Source organism: Saccoglossus kowalevskii, chromosome 19 (genome assembly GCF_978046115.1).
Source record: "Saccoglossus kowalevskii chromosome 19, keSacKowa6.1, whole genome shotgun sequence".
Classification (NCBI taxonomy): Eukaryota; Metazoa; Hemichordata; class Enteropneusta; family Harrimaniidae; genus Saccoglossus; species Saccoglossus kowalevskii.
In genome coordinates, this window is record NC_140659.1 from 5,698,180 (window position 1) to 5,716,994 (window position 18,815).

The following is an 18,815-nucleotide window of genomic DNA, read 5'->3' on the forward strand; positions in this document are numbered from 1 at the left end:
TATTTATTTTTTACATGTTTTTCAGATTGTACTTTTCATCAAAACCTCAAATATGGGGTATGATAGCAATAACGATTCTATTTAAAATCTCATGCTCACTTTGTCCACACAGATTTTATCAGAAGCACTGAGAAATTTATTTTTTGGCAGGGAAGCAAAATTAAATAAATATTTAGATTATTAAACATTAGATGACTAAATTTTACTGAACAATTACATGTATTCAGCTGCGATTAATTAATCCTTTGAAGTGATACTGAGGCATATGAAGCTTTTACACAGATGTATTCCTAATTCACCCAGGAAACATTATGAAGTTATCACCTGATATCACTTATTCATAGAGCTGGTGTATAGAAGTGAAGTCCTGAGCTACTGTGAAACCAATTATTTCCACTGACATTTAATTTCACTAATTTGATGCTTTGAGCATATGCACATGTTGACCTAAGTCGTGCTAGTAAGTAACATATGAAGGCCTACACATATTACTTCACATCAAAGACAGCATGTGTTACTATCCCATGATACTCACCAAACTGACCTGCAAAATCTGACCCTCCACCTCTGCCCCATCGATGACTCCACCCCATCACAGCCCACCCCTAATAATTCCTTTGATACTCACCAAAGTGAACTGCACCAGATAGTGCTGTTTCACTAGGGATAGAACGAAAGCACAGAAGCCAAGTACATATAGAGTGAAGGAAATGAACCGATGATAATCTGCAAGTGGCTGTAGAAATTCCTACAACAGAAAATATAATTTATACTAAGTCTAAATTTGAGAACACAGGGAAGGAAAATCTGAATGTCAAGATACATAAACAGTGTAAATTCATGCATAAATGTTATTATATGAGACAGTTTAAATATATGCAAATTCTATTCATTTGATTTTGTTGTCCAGAAACAACACAACACATAGTAATAGTCTCAACCTGATAAGATGGTAATTTCAAAACAATATGATTTATAGTTGCTAATGGGATAAAACCCACAACCTCACTCATATGACATGAACATGCTAGCCTATTGTACTATGCCCAGGTGTAAACCCATTGTACCCACCCAGATTTATACACTTGCACCCACCTAGGTGTACACCCTTGTATCATGCCCATGTGTAGATGTATACCTATTGCACCTACCCAGATGTATACCCATTGCACCCACCCTGATGTAGCGCCATAATGCCATGCCCAGAAGTAAACTCATTGTACCATCCTTATATCCACCAAGAAGTACACATTTTACTGTGCCCAAGTGTACATTCATTGTACCATGGCCAGATGTAAATCCAGTGCACCCACCCAGACGTACACTCATTGTACCAACCCAGATATATACTCTTGCACCCACCATGATGTACACCTTTGTACTATGCGCAGGTGTACATCCATTGTACTATGCGCAGGTGTATACCCACTGCACCCACCTAGATGCATACCCATTGTACCCACCCATATGTAAACCTGTTGTATCCACCCAGAAGTATACCCTTGTACTATGCCCAGGTATCCACCCATTGCACCCATCCAGATGTGTTCCCTTGTACCCAGCCAGATGTACATCCATTGTACTATGCTCAGGTGTATACCCACTGCACCCACCCAGATGCATACCCTTGCATCCAACAGATATACATCAATTGTACCATGCCCAGATGAATATCCATTGCATCATGCCAGTTTTAGAAAATACTTACCAAGTCTTTATGTACCAAAATTCCAAAGTAGTCCTTGGTACTTTCTCCATAGAAAAAGTAATTTGCACAAAGTAGGAAATACCAACTGAGCGTCCTAAACCATGGTAGATCCTGTGATTTGTACACTGCATACCCTATATTAATAATCTCACGGAAACAGGCCAGCTGTATCAACATGATCTAAGTTTAAATAAAAGAAAATATCATGAGAAATGACATCTGGCAACAAGTTTTTTTTTAAACTATTACAATTTTGCAAGAGATACATGTATTCTTTTGTGAATTATCTCAGTCTGATATCAATGAATCATCAAATCAATTTACAGTGATAATATCATGGTATTATCTCAGTCTGATATCAATGAATCATCAAATCATTTTACAAAGATGATATAATGGTATTATCATAGTCTGATATCTATGAATCATCAAATCAATTTACAGTGATAATATTATGGTATTATCTCAGTCTGATATCTATGAATCATCGAATCATTTTACAGTGATAATATTATGGTATTATCTCAGTCTGATATATATGAATCATCGAATCATTTTACAGTGATAATATTATGGTATTATCTCAGTCTGATATCAATGAATCATCAAATCATTTTACAAAGATGATATAATGGTATTATCATAGTCTGATATCTATGAATCATCAAATCAATTTACAGTGATAATATTATGGTATTATCTCAGTCTGATATCTATGAATCATCGAATCATTTTACAGTGATAATATTATGGTATTATCTCAGTCTGATATCTATGAATCATCGAATCATTTTACAGTGATAATATTATGGTATTATCTCAGTCTGATATCAATGAATCATCAAATCATTTTACAGTGATAATATGCAATGTGAAATATTGTGTTTACATTTTTCTCAACTAGTATACGAAGGTGTGATAACAAATGTTAGTGACTGATCAACACAGACTTATTATCTACTGCGATAACACAGCCCATGACAGCAACAATCAATGCTGTTATTTTATCTTTGAATGTGAACAACCATTTTTTTCCAACCAGTCACTGGTACAATGACATTATCTCAATCTGACATTGGTTTCCCAGAATGCACCACTCACCAATGCGACTAAACCGAGTGGACCAATCCAAATGATGAGCAAAAACCCTGCAACCATTATAATACTCCAAATACCGCGGATAATCCAATTTCTCCATCTGGAAACATAATTAAAACTTCACAGTTAGTATATGTAATTGCCTTAATCTTTTCACCAAAGTTTTCTGCACTTTTTTCTAATGTTCTTCAATATTTCTGGAAATGAACCCTAACTATGGAACCAAGAAACAAAATTTAAGTAAATTTTCAGTTTTCACTAAAAACAATTTTGCTATTTTGCCTTCAAAAACAGGACTTCAAATTGGTTGAAAATTTAGAACATGGTAACATACTGATTTCAAACCATACATATAAAATGGTTGCCATAACAACAGAATGGAATATATTCATTGTAACATTTTTTCTAACAAATTCTCAATTCTTTATATTATATATTTTATATAACTTATTGATGACAGTGTTTTATATATACATTGTTGACTGCAGAAAGAAGAAAACAAGTGTCACTTTATTTACAACATGTGAAATAAAAAAATTGATTCATTTTACCTTTTTGACAATATTTATATTTTTAATATCTTGGCAATATTATAATTTCCATAATTGTTATTATATACAAGAAAACATGTACCGGGGTATGTACACCAAAACAATTGAACTAATTTGCATCAATATTTCTCAAGTTATAAATCATTTTCTTAATTGTGATGTCACATTTTTAAATGTTGAATATATATAAGAAAAGTGATATAGAAAAATTGTAAATTACATTCCCTGATATTTACAAAGCTCTTTCATCTGGGAGTATCATGCTGTTAGCATAGACTGCTCATTTTGAGGTAAACAAAGCAGACCTCTACTTCTAGTCAATTACTACATTGTAGGTTATACAATGAATTACAACAACATGTTTTTAGTGAGAAAATCATCATTATTATAAATATAGTACAAATTAAATCCAGTTGACATGTTACTGTATGAACACGTCATGTACATGTATGTTCCAAAATGTATGAGAGCTGTTATGAAAACTTCAATGAATTTCAAATGTCCATACAATGTGGACATACATAAAATGTATGCAGTAAGAAATTCTAAATAGGAAATATGAAACACTGCATGTATTTTTTTATGTTTTTTTATTAGTAAATACATTGAACAGACCATTTTCACACGTACATGTATGCATGAAATTGAATGTGAAAATTGAACAAACAAAGGTCATAGCATTGTAGTGTTGTGAAAACTTGGGTGGGATTTGATAAACATGGGTTTTTCTCTCTAAAAAGAATTGGTATTTCAGCATTGAACTATTAAATAAGGGAATTCAAGTTCAAAATCCAAACATTTAATTCATGCAGCAGACATAGAAGTTCATCTATTGAATATTATACAAACCTTGGTGGCAGACCTTTCAGTACTTCAGGTACTGTGTCTTGTTGCGGAGGTATCAGTGGCTTCTTGTCATCTAAATTAGGTAAAATATCATCAACTTGGGGAGGTATGTGAGATGAAGCAGCTGTAGTCTGGAAAAAATTTAATAGCAGAAATATTAGTACCTTGTCGGTGGTATATTCATTACATGTATAGATGTTAAAAAATGGTACTGTAACAGTGACATGTCTTTTTTCCAATCATTTTTTTTTTGTCAAATAATTTTCATTTTTACAAGAAAAAAAAATTCCATACACATTTAAAATTAATAATTGTACTACATGTAAATAGTAAAAAGTATTGTTAAACATTGACACACTTGATAGTATATTGAACTTGAATTATTATCATATAAATATATTGGCCTTGAACCTGAAATTATTATCATATAGTATATTGGCCCAGAACTGGACTGTTTACAGTGTAATAACCCTGAATCTGAATTTGCCAGGTTACAGTAGATTGTCCCTGAATCTGAATTTGATGTTTTATTAGTAAACCTAAATTTAGAAAAATTACTGTTGTTTAATAATTGCTGCTGAATACTTAATAATATTAATTTGTATTATTTAGACATCGTCAAAATCAGACAAATCCCTGTTCAAGAAGATAATTTTTTCTTTTGGAATTGGTGCCCTCTCGTCGCCCACCTGGCTAGACCCTCTTTGAGACCTGGCTACACAGTAAAAATGTCAGTTAAACTTTTACCATTGTTGAACAATCACTGTATAAACAGGCAGCCTCTCGGCTGAGATAGCTCCGTTGTTAGCAATGCACATTTCAATTAAAGAACAGAAAGTATCATTAAAAAATGAAATATATGAATGAAAAATATGTATAGTATCAAAACAATCAGACTTGCGGTTTTCAATAAGATGTGGAAAATATCACTTTTTACCAAAAATATTCATCAAAATTAGAGAATTGAAGATATCATCATGAAATGAACAAATCTCAGAGAGGTCTACCAAAGGTACATGTACACAAAGTATCAAAGCATTCAGGCTTGTAGTTTTCAAGAAGAAGTCGAAAAAGTAAAACATTGACACGGACGACGACGACGGACAATCACTCATATGATAAGCTCCGCTCGACAAAGTCGACAGCGGAGCTAAAAAGATTCCCAGTTATTTTGCACTATACCTGCCAAATAAATGGAGCTGATCTCATGAAATGTGTGCTTGAACACACAACCTCATAATTATCAGATCTATGCAAGGTCAGGAGAGGTCAAAACTTATAATAATTAGGTCAAAGTAAACTTGGGTTATGTAAGATGAGATCTGCCAGAAATGACTAAATTCCAGTGAATAGAGTCATAATTATGATTAAAACAACAACCTCAGGTGGTCCTAGGCAAACTGTTACTTCAGGGCTCATACCACTTATTGAATTTCCATAGACGATAATGTTAACATACGACGAGATTGCTATATGAAAATGACAAAGAAAGTTGAAAATATGGCTCAAAAATGGGAAATCAACATGCCAGTAATCAACCATATGAAAAAAACTAACATGTTGGCCAGCTCAAACTCTTGCAAATCTCAGGTAAACAAGACACACCTACTGTATTTGGATTGGACCTAGAGAAATCACTGGAAAAATACCAAGATTAGAACATCCATTAACACACAGAATAAACCCACAGGTACACAGCCGCTAAGTAGTAAACAAAAGACCACATGTTGGTCTCACCTCTGACCCAGGTGATTACGCCCTCAAACAGGGAGCACCTGAGAAAAATAATATTTAAAAAATTTCATTGGTCCTTGCTAGGCTACGAGCAGCCATTGGTTAACTAGTGGCATGAAACCTGCAGTGTTTTGTGTTCAATACAGTATGCAATTTTAGTGTTTGCTGTGTGATGACTGCAAACATGCAATGAAATAAGCTGGGCCCATACTTGTACATGTGTATGTACATGTATGTCATTAATAATCATGGCCAGACAATAATAGAAGAAAAATGTGAGAAATGTACATAACCACAATATTGGCAATAAAGTTTGAATAGAGCAGGTAATCAAAATCAAACGTTAACCACTACTGTAACTATGTGTACATGTATCTGCAATTGGCAACACAAATATTTTATTGAGAGACTGTCTCATACAATAGTTGCAAGTCTGCCTTATGTCCTTTTGTATACACTCCATATACATGTACATGTAGTACACTATTTCTATTCACTAAGCTGTACAAGTTAGGTGAATATTAATTTTCAACCATAATTCTGGTACACACAGTACATGTACATACCGGTACATGTATGTTCACTGCTGTCAGTTTATTGTTTTTTTGTTTTGTTTTTAAATCTATTCTAGGACATTATGATGTTACATGCACAACATGATTTTCCCCATCACTTACCACTTACATGTAATATGGCTAAAGGTTTTATTCTATTCTCAGGGGTGAATATTCAGACATTTTCATTGCCTGTCTACCACAACCAGTAAAAATAACAACTGAAAGTTCAAATAAAAATGCACTTTTGGTTGGTTGTTGAGACTCCCCTAAGCAGTGTAACAAGATTATACCCCTATATGTGCAACATATATAAATTTGGTTGCTCGGGATCACTTCAAAGTTGAGTTTCACTGTTTATTCGACTTTAGCGGTTTTCACCAACTAATTGAGCAGCATTCCATAGCAGCTCGCAGAGATCCTAGAAAAATATGGCATAGTGGTGCGAGTCTATGAAGCATAGAACATTCTGTGATATAGGTGACATTTGCTTGTTACCTTTCCTTTTATTACTTTCAACCAAAAATGAATTTGTAAAATTTATATATAATATGAGGTTATTACGAGGATACCTCAAAGTATGCATGAAGACAGTACAGCGGGAGTATCGACTGACGAGCAGTGGAGGTTGATGCGAAGGTGTACTGTCTGAGTGCATACTTTGCTGTATCCTCGTAACAAACTTATTATTATACAACTTTTTCTCTTTATGATACATCACGAGAATGCCAAAATCCAAAAAGTTTAGAACAGAATCAGCGAACTTCTTTGTGTGGAGTCCAGTCAAACCCTGATGGCAGCCATGTTTGTTTTTATTATTAGAGGACGCTTACGCACATAATCATTCCATATTTGGAATTCGCATTTCCTAATATGGTAGGATGAAAATACCATGTAAAATACCGCAAAATTACGGCACGCTGTAACTTATGGCGTTACGGTGACAGATGTATATTAATATACAGTACAGTACTAAACATTTGCCTTATAAACTTTTGATAATTTTACCTTGGCTTGAGCAGCAGCTCTGGCAAAAGACAATGATTTCTTACTTCCTATCTTGAAAAATTAAAAATTAATTGACTATAAATCAATGGGAGACATAATTATACCAAACTTATCATGCAAAACTTAAATTGAGTTTTAATTTATTTGATCGAATGTGCTGCATTTACAGGGTTTCAATTCATTTTGGTTAACTGTTATACAAACAGCATCTGTAATTATGATGTACATGTATCATAGTTTATACAGCTCAACTAACTACTTATTGTTAAGAAAGATTAAATTATTATAATACAACCAATTTGGCAAGAGTAATACCGGTAATAAGCATTACAAAATTGAGTTTGTTGTCAATTAGTTTTTTCTGTCATTCTGTAATTAGCGCAAACAAACACACATGACATTCGTATTGAAAATCACTGGAATTTGAAATATTATTTGCCATTCTCAAAATACAAAGATAATAATATCTATATGTATGGGTTAAAAATAATATTTTGAAGAGTCAAGTTAATGGAATGAAATATTTCAATATGTACTACAGTAACATACATATGGTATAACATCGCCTTTTTAAAGAGGTCACGGGTTCACCAAAGTTTATTCCTGGTCTCAATCCTAGTCTGGTTTACTTCAGTGTATTTTAGTAGCAGTGGAATCAGCTGATTCATTTTGAGAGAATTTCACATCTGCAATGATGTTATAAACACTGTATACTATTTTAAACACCATCAAATTCATCCTTTTAATTTTGTAAAATGTTTGGTAATCATTGGAAATGTAAAGTTAAAACACAGCTGTGATTTCATCATCTAAATTTCATTTGTTGAGATCCATAATGTTAACATAGTATAGATACAATGTACAAGGTTTAAGGCCTCTAATGCCATAGAAATGATAAAGTTAGCCATAATGTCCGTCACTGAGGAAACAGAATATTGTTGTTGCCATGGAAATAAAAAGGTTAGCTATTTCACTTTGTAATTAACTTTTCATTCAGGTATCTATCAGAAATCTATCATTATCTATGATTAAAAGATTTTCTAATTTAAAATAAGATTAATAGGTTGAAGATTATTATGGGATGAGTGTATATATGTACAAGTAATTGGAAATTACATACATGTAGATTCATCAATAATTTTCAGTTTTACATTTGAAATCAAAAACCATAAAGTCACAAAAATAAGGCAACAAAGATGTATGAAAGAATCAACAAAGATAGCTAAATGAGACAACATACATATAATGAAAGTGCCAACAAAGATAGATAAAATGACAACAAAATGACTGGAAGAGTGTCAACAAAGATGGCCGACTGAGTGTAAACAAAGATGGCCGACTGAGTGTCAACAAAGATGGCCGACTGAGTGTAAACAAAGATGGCCGACTGAGTGTCAACAAAGATGGTCGACTGAGTGTCAACAAAGATGACTGGAAGTGTCAACAAAGATGGCATATCACTATGCAATCACAGTCACTCTACTAGGTTAGGAAGTGCTATTGTTAAAAGGTGTGAACGAGCAGCTTCTGAGAACCTGTGCTGGTCTCAAAACAATGACGTAATTGTCATTGGAGGGCGCTATTTTTCACCATTATTCATTGCGATCAATGTTGCTCGAGACAACAGTGAATTTTTGAAATTGTGCTTTATTTTTACATCAAACTACAATTTCAACTGAACTATGACTAGGAGTGATATTGTATTTTACAGATGAGTGTTCTTTTGCAATCTTGTTTTGTTGACAGTCTCTTTGTCTCGATCTCTAATAGTAAAATAAACCCCTCACTTAGTTTAGAAACAATTTTATCGCTAAAAACATTGATGTCTGCAAACCTTTACAATATTCCTTTGTCCATTCTTGCTATTTTTGTGTGTATTTTTAGTCACTTTATGGCGAAATTTTGCATGTTTTCGTCATCTATGGAGGTGGTCGCCATGTTGGTTTTCAATGGAGGTAATAGAACGAAAGAGATTTTTACTTGCTGTGTTTTCATATCCCTCCATTCGCTTTATTTGACGACTGATACAAATCCCGTTCAGCTGTATCGTGCTACGAGTCATATTTAGTTTCGTTTGAATATTTTTTTGTTATGACTTTGCTTTGCGACAATTTTATGAACGGTTTATCTCAGCATGTTCGTACTGCTTTTTGATTCAGTCGAGACAGAGGCGAGACAGGGGCGAGACAGGGTAAAATACCCGGATGTTAATTTTTGTGTGGGAATTTTTTGGGAGATTCACTAATGTAGTATTCTATTAACTATTAATAATTTCTGATAAATTATAATTGAGTCTAGGATACAGGGACAGTGTAATATGTATGTAAAATAACATACCGATAATATACATGTAAACATAGATAAACTACACATGACTTGCCATGTATATTTTAAGAGTTACTGCACATATTTATCTGTCTTAGAAAGCATACATGTATTAAATATTGACCAATACCTTGTTATATGTACAACTAAGAAAGAAATACACAAATGGAGCAATTTTGTGAATAATGGTAATAATCCCAACACAATAGAATCTGAACTTCATGTTGAGTGGTCTAACATACTTGCTGGATCTAAATAAATACAACCAGTTGATTTCACCAAGAAGTCTGATAAAATATTTTGCTATGCACCTGGCAAAGATAGGTTTATTTCCAAATACTGATGCAGTATATTTATCATTTTCCAATTATTTTCAGTGCTGACCATAGAGCTGATACATGAGGTAGTGACAGAACAGTACCAGTAAATTATAGTATAGAATGTAAATGGAAACTTGTTCTTGAGTCATAAGAGTTGCTCATAATATTCCATATATTTTTTTTCAATTATGCAAGGATTTTAAGTTTTCAAAAAGTGTCAACACCATATTTATAAGAAGGCTTTATTTGCAAATTGACTTCAGGTCTGTTTTGCTGGTTTACAAATATTAAAGTAACTTGTCACAAGAATGTTATCACAACCAATCCCTGGCAATTTATGCGAGGAACAAAATTTATCAAACTGTCATGATGGCGAGACTGCAAGTTAGGCAGTGTTTTGGATCACCACATGGATCCTTGCAATCTATCTTGCACATGTACATGTATGAAAGAAGCGGAACCACATTGAAAGCATCGTTGTGAATTTTAGAAGCAATAATTTGTTTAAAAAGATACTACTAAAAGCACAACATGACATATTTACCAGAATCGTCACTGTACAACTACTACAGTGCAGCAGACAATGTACCAGCACCAAGACCTCGTCACTAATTTATTATAAGGCCATGTTTTCAATTGTGTTAATAAACTCACAAACAATAAACAACAATAGTTATCAGATTGAACACAGTTAAAACAAAAACAAAAACAATAACAACTGTGTTGAAAATTAGCATACAAATCACTTTTTCATGGTGTTCCATGTGCACCATTCAAACAGCCTTCTGGTTAATAGCGCAACAGATCACCTTAAAACTCCTAAACACCAACATGTTGTTTATAGTAAATATTCAGCCAGAAACTGTATTTTGATACTTAATATGTAGTATCTATATATGTAATATCAAAGCAATTGAACTATTGGTTTTTAACAAGAAGTCGAAAATATCACTTTTTACCAAAAATTACAAAAATATTCACCAAAATTAGAGAATTGAAGATATCATCACGAAATGAACAAATCTGAGAGAGGTCCACATGTAGTACCTATATATGTAATATCAAAGCAATCGGACTTGCGGTTTTTAACAAGAAGTCGAAAATATCACTTTTTACCAAAAATGACAAAAATATTCACCAAAAATAGAGAATTGAAGATAACATCACGAAATGAACAAATCTGAGAGAGAGCCACATGTAGTACCTATATATGTAGTATCAAAACAATTGGACTTGCGGTTTTTAACAAGAAGTCGAAAATATCACTTTTTACCAAAAATGACAAAAATATTCACCAAAATTAGAGAATTGAAGATATCAACATGAAATGAACAAACCTAAGAGAGGTCTACCCAAGGTACATATACACCAAGTATCAAAGCATTCAGGCTTGTAGTTTTCAAGAAGAAGTCGAAAAAGTAAAACATTGACACGGACGACGGACGACGACGGACAATCACTCATACAATGTTTGATAACCCCTGCTCGACAAAGTCGACAGCGGAGCTAAAAAATGATCATCAAATATTTGTTTGGGACTTACTTCTATTTTTATTGAAAAATCCACCTATGCCAACTTTCAATGCTGGCAGTTGGACCACCCAAGATGAAAGAAACTATTGCAGAAGCTAATCTAAAATTTGATACATTTTTTTCTTGATAAATTAAACAGTAGACTGCCTAAAATATCATTAAAATGTCATCTACTCTTATCTTTTTCCAAAAAAATCACATTAATGAACCTGGTATGTCAAAATACAATTATTTTTAAAAAATTTTATTGGTAACTAAAGTATATTCTAAAAGAACGCAGGTGCATTGGCAGCAAATGATCACGGTAGCGCAATTCGGTCATGCTGCGTTTCACAGTTGTTGATTATTACGCAGTAGTGATTATAATAACTTACAAAAATGAATTTTTTGAATTGTTATGAAATGCAAATAAAATTAAACTAAGTTTCATCGTAAGCAAATGATTCTGATCGCAGATATAAACACTCGATGCTGTAGGGTATTCGTCATGTTTTTTCTTTTGTATTAGTTGACCTGGGACTGATAGATCAAATCACTAATTAATCAATCAAAAGGATGGATGATGCAATTGTGTTAAAATTACCATAGCTCATTTGAATATGTTAATTTTATTGAACGTGACATGAAAGATATTTGCCGATTTTGTAGTATGATTCTTTGGCTTGGATTTTGATGGGAAACAATACGATTTATATTATAAATTACCCGGTATGTTTTTTTTGAAATTATAAACTGAGCATTTGAAGAATAATATAACATTGTTTACAGTGATAGCTGCTCATGGTCGATACAAAGCTTACTCATTCACACCAGTCACAATAAACATTATACTCTTGAATAGGCATTACCAGTAATGAATACGGTCAAACTTAAATTAGACTCTCTTTTAGGCATTAGGAAAAATTAAAATAAGACCTTAAACAAACAACCTGTCGGCTGAGATAGCTTCGCTGTTAGCAATGCACATTTCAATTAAAGAACAAAAGATATCTTTAAAAAATGAACAATATGTATAGTACAGTGTATCAAAGCAATCAGACTTGCTGTTTGCAACATAAATTCGAAAATATCACTTTTTATCAAAAATGACAAAAATATTCATTAAAATTAGATAATTGAAGACATCATCCTGAAATGAACAAATCTGAAAGAGGTCTACCTGTAGTACCTATATATATATAATATCAAAACAATCAGACTTACAATGTACGGTTTTCAACAAGAAGTCACAAATATAACTTTTTACCAAAAATTACAAAAATATTTATTAAAATTAGAGTATTAAAGATAACATCACGAAATGAACAAATCTGAGAGAGGTCCACATGTAGTACCTATATATGTAATATCAAAACAATCAGACTTACGATTGTCAGCAAGAAGTCAAAAATATCACTTTTTACCAGAAATGACAAAAATATTCACAAAAATTTGAGAATTAAAGATATCATCTTGAAATGAACAAATCAGAGAGAGGTTCACATGTAGTACCTATATACAGAATTTCAATGTAATTGGACATGAGGTTTTTAACAAGAAGCTGAAAATATCACTTTTTACCAAAAAAGACAAAAATATTCACCAGAATTAAAGATATCATCACAAAATTAACAAATCTGAGAGAGGTCCACATGTAGTACCTATATATGTAGTATCAAAGCAATTGGACTACTGGTTTTTAACAAGAAGTCGAAAATATCACTTTTTACCAAAAATGAAAAAAAAATATTCACCAAAATTAGAGAATTGAGGATATCATGAAATGAACAAATCTAAGAGACGTCTACCCAAGGTACATATACACCAAGTATCAAAACATTCAGACTTGTAGTTTTCAAGAAAAAATCAAAAAATTAAAACATTGACACTGACGACGACGACGACACCGGACACCGACGGACAATCACTCATATGATAAGCTCTGCTCGACAAAGTCGACAGCAAGCTAAAAACTGATATGAACACATTTTAGGAAACAACAAATTTTAATACCATTTCAGAGTAACATCATTACATTTTGAATCGAATGCATGTATGTTGTAACTATGTAATTTACATTTTATACATGTACATGTATACATGTATATACCAATACCTATGCAATTTAATCAAATGCCATTAAATAATATTATTACACATCTGGCACCGTAACGCCGTGCCATAATTTTGCGGTATTTTACGTAGTATTTTCATTCTCATAAGGAAATGTGAATTCCAAATATGGAATGATTACGCATGTAAGCGTCCTCTAATAAAAAAACAAAAACATGGCTGCCATCAGGGTTTGACCGGACTCCACACAAAGAAGTTCGCTGATTTTGTTCTAAACTTTTTGGATTTCGGCATTCCCATGATGTATGTATAAAAGATGTATAAATGTAATAATGAGGTTATTACGAGGATACCTCAAAGAATGCACAAAGACAGTACAGCGGAATTAACGCGCAGCGAATGTCGATGCAACGACGTACTGTCTGGGTATTTTTATGGTAAATTATACAAATGAGCAACATGTTACTGGATACTGTAAATGCATCAATTATTCACTGGTTGTTAAATTTGCTATTTAAAAGCAAAATCTGCGAAATTAAAACCTGTGAACTTGTAGAATAACAACAGAACTCATTGTTTCCTTGCCAACTTCATGACCCAAGGGCAATCACTCAAAACATCAAAATAGTAAAATTAAATGCCAGTGAAAATAAATGGTTTTACAGTATTACTTTGCACTTGTTAACATGCAGGATACACAGCATCTCTCAAGAAAATAAATTCCATACTACACAAACATCAAGGAGATGTCATGACGTTTTGTTATTAATACTCTGTTCATGGTTGACATTTGATATTCTAACTTGTCAGCTGTGATAATTCATGAGAATATGAGACTTATGTTATAGTGCAGTATTTTAGTTTACTGTGAATAACCTTCAAGTGCATCAATCTTCAAGGTGATATCTTGTATATGGACAATATAGTGTGTATAGTATTTGCTCTAAGTTATATTATAGACTATTAAAAGCACACCTCCAATAGAGATACATGTACAAATGTACCATATCTGTTCTATTGGAAGCATATCTCCAATAGAGACACATGTACCATATTTGCTCATTAGAAGTACATGTACATCTCCAATAGACACATGTACATGTACCATATTTGTTCTATTATAAGCACATCTCCAATAGTAGCACATGTACCATATTTGCTCTATTAAAAGTACATTTCCAATAGAGATACATGTACCGTAGTGTTTGCTATTTCAAAGTGTACCAAACTCACACCCAACCATTAATGCTTAATGTTTTCAATAGTTAATTTATCAAATGTTGCATAAATTCATCTATTACATTATACTACATGTACAATAGCTGTCAATCTATATATATGAACTACAAATATGTCACACTCTGATAAAGTCAGGAATTGACAAACAGGTGTCATGTAGTAGTTATGATGTATAATAGATGATCACATGTTGCTATGGAAACCAGACAACTATTTTGTCACCTACCATCTCTTAAAATAATCCTGGTTTATTTATTTCTCCCTTGTATGCTGGATTATTAAAATATGACATACTTTCTGAATATGGAAATAAATGCAATTTAAGAAAGCATTACTAGATGTAAACTGTACCTGGTGATAGACAAGCACATACATTGTACCATTGGTGCAGCATGGTATAAAACTCGTTGATTATTCAACAGATTTTTGTTAGCTATTTTCGAATTTAAACAGCAGTGAAGCTACATTAGTACATGTACATATCACAACATAATTTGATGTGACAGTAAAAATATAATATTAACACAAAAGTGAGGCCTTTACTATTTGAAAATAAAAATTATAAACCTCAAATTGACCCATATAAAAAAAACCATTAATATGAACAATTGTTAAATAAATATACATAAATACATACATTTTGTATCACTTTAATTAACCTTTTCTTTCCTTTTCTTCTTCATAAGAATACGACAAAAATGGCCAAATTTTTGGAGTAAAAACTGAAAATTTACTCAAACTTTGTCTGTTGGCTCCAAAATTAGGATTCAATTTCCAGAAATATTGAAGAATATAAAAATAAAAGTGAAACAAGATTTGGGTGAGAAAGTCTGGTGGTAAAATAGAATATACCGTAAATGCATCTACAGGAAGTCTTAATTTTTAGCTGATTTGATGTTGCAGGAATACCTACATGTATTAGGTTTTAAATCCACTAATTGTGGTGGAAACAATACATTATATTAATATTGCATAATCACTGGGTTAGCAAATTTAATGATCATCAAAATAAAAAATAAAAGAAAGCTTAGAAAGAACTCATGGTTGCTGAGAGTATTAAAGACACATTAAAAATTACTTGTACTTGATATATTGATGGAATAGCTGAAAACTAATTATGTAAATCAGGTAACTGATATGAACAGATTTGAGTGTAAAACTAATAAGGCCTGCGTAATGTAATATCTATGTACCAAGTTTCATTGAAATGGGATTAGAACAAAAAAACTATGAATTATTATTAGAGAATTAATATGAACAAATTTTAACCCAAAATAAATCGGGTCTGTTATTGTTCTAGAGCATTTATGTACCAAATTTTATTCAAATGTGATGATCAGTAATTGACATATCAGTGTTAATTATTTATTTTAATTAGTTGATTAATAAGCATAAATATTTACCAAAAACTAATTGGGTCTCTGCATAGTCCTAGGTTCATTGAAATGTGATGATGAATACTCTATAAAAGTTTCATTAAAATTCAATTAGTGGTTCTTTATATACAGTACTCATTTCGCCCAACACTCCCGCCCGCTTCCGGATTTCGATCGCTTTTTTTTCGCTCGCTTTGTTCAATTCGACTGCGCAATTTCCGCTTTTTTTTCGACCGCGCAAATCCGGAAGTATCCGCTCGCGTAATCGCTCGCTTGCTCGCCTGACAGCGCAACCGCCCGCATTTACAGTTCATTACCTACTGTTTCATGTGCAAGTGTATCATTTTTGTTTTTATGATGTTAAAATAAGAATAAATACAATCAAAAATTTATAGAACGACCGTTGAAAAAATACGGTGGATCACACGGCCATATAAAATTGGTAATAATACATACGCGTAGTAATAATGTCCACCATAAACAAGATCGAACCAAACATGTGAAATCAAACACGACACTGACACAACTAATATGAAATAAAACCATTCTATTTTTGGTGGAGAGCGAAAAATGTCTACTGTAGAGTACGGTATTCGTTGAGTAACCGTGTGTAGGGTGACGGTTGTCATGCACGCATGGTTTGGGTTTAACACGGGTCAAGTTGTAAAACCCTGGGAAAAAAATGATTTTGACAAGATAATTTAGAAACTGATATTAAGAATTATTCATAACGAAATGTATTCCATATGTACCCATATTTTTTTTTCTTAATTACTGATTACACACGAATATTACAGAAAAAATAATTTGCTATATTATCTATATTTGTGCCTTTTATTTGTCTTGAATCGTGACTGAAAGGAGCTGGATGAAATTACAAACTATGTAGTGTGTTCGATAACTCATGTATGAACAACAATTTTAATAAATATGATTTTACTTGGTAAAATTACTGTATTTTTCTACATAAAAACAAAAGAATTTCACAATGTCTTTATTATCATAGCGTTGTTGGTAATAGTTGAAAATGATACATCCATGTGAACCTGCTTATGTACACATCTAACTGCGTCATCGCTAAGTTTCCTTGGTGGACCACGAGCTCTGTTCCTTGTTTGCACGTTATCATGTTTACACAATCGCAGACATTATTTGTAAGGGTGCCCTTTGAAATGGCACATTTGCTCGATGTTTTAGCGAGTATTCCGCGGGTATATGGCTTGTTCTCACATCAGCATAATTTTCTTCGAGTTCACTCATCGCTTTCCCACATGCACTTCTCGTTCTTTGCTGCTAGCTTTTTTTGCACTCTAATATGTTGTTGTTTTTGTCTTTCTAAACATCGAGTTCATTTTTGACATTCAACGAGATCGCTTGAATTTTGAATTTTATGACGGTTCGAATTTATCCACTTTTACAGTGATCAACATTGCGTTCGAGTAGAGTTACTAGTAATTACAAGCCTGATTTACATTTTTCTTGCGGTGTTTTTCGTCAATGTATTAAATATAAGTGCTTTGGGAAATAACATAATTATATTGCGCGAGTGAAAGAGTTTGGTGAGACTGTCACAACACGTTTTATTTATTTCCAACGCGCGTGGTCGGCGCCTCTGATTGAGTTTATTTTGTATTTTTGTTTTCAAAATGTATCACTTGCTGCGTTTTTTTGTTTTCCTCAACAAAATAACTGTTCCGAGATCTCTTGCATTTTTCGTCCGGCTGCTGCCAATCCAATAATTCGTCGCCGCATGTACTCAGACAAGCGATTAATCATCACAGTCATTATACTAGTAGTTTAAGTCCAATTGATTTGTAGAAATTCAGCTATGCGATAATTATATGTGCAGTTTTGTTTTGCGCACCCAGACACGAGCAAAAGTTAACCAATAGATTGTCTGAACTACAGCATTCGTATTACTTATGCAAATTGAGTAAGGGTCATAGTGTGAGTTGCGTCGCAACACAGTCCCTCTATCAGAGGGACTGTGGTCGCAAATAACAAAGTGTCAAATTATTTTGAGCGCCGTTTGGAATAAACTTAGTCAAAATCACACACAGAAACACACACACAACACACAAATACTAGTACTCAATACATATCGCGATTGACCATATATAGCTGCTTGAACTACACACACAAGGACGTAAATATGTAAATACAGGTCACAGTTCGACTTGCGTAGCAAACGTTACAATGTGTCAAGTGATTTGAAGGCGTCTTTGTTGCAAAACAGAGAAGCAATAGGCGTTGTGTTTTGAATCGTCATTAAAACCTAAATTTATTACGAATAAAAACTTAAGTTTATACATACAATGTACGATCATTGTTACTCCAGTGGTCGGTTGGCAAGCGGACGATGTTTCTGAAGCCAGCCATAGCAGGAGCAAGCGAGCGAGCAAGCGAACAAAAACGAGCGAGCGAGCGAACAAAAGTGAGCGAGCGAACAAAAGCGAACACGAGCGAGCGGA

The 18,815-nt window shown here is 33.0% G+C and overlaps 1 protein-coding gene across 1 annotated transcript in view; it reads right to left on the bottom strand.

The window, feature by feature from the left end:
- Window positions 1–18,815, bottom strand: part of LOC100369770 (phosphatidate cytidylyltransferase 2-like) — a 43,658-nt gene that overhangs the window by 12,058 nt on the left and 12,785 nt on the right. The window contains exons 2-5 of the mRNA XM_006817078.3: window positions 4,207–4,334; window positions 2,810–2,906; window positions 1,709–1,888; window positions 629–748 (exon numbers count right to left, since the gene is read on the bottom strand). Coding sequence (XP_006817141.1) covers window positions 629–748; window positions 1,709–1,888; window positions 2,810–2,906; window positions 4,207–4,334 — 525 coding nt within the window. The remainder of the gene's footprint in view (window positions 1–628; window positions 749–1,708; window positions 1,889–2,809; window positions 2,907–4,206; window positions 4,335–18,815) is intronic.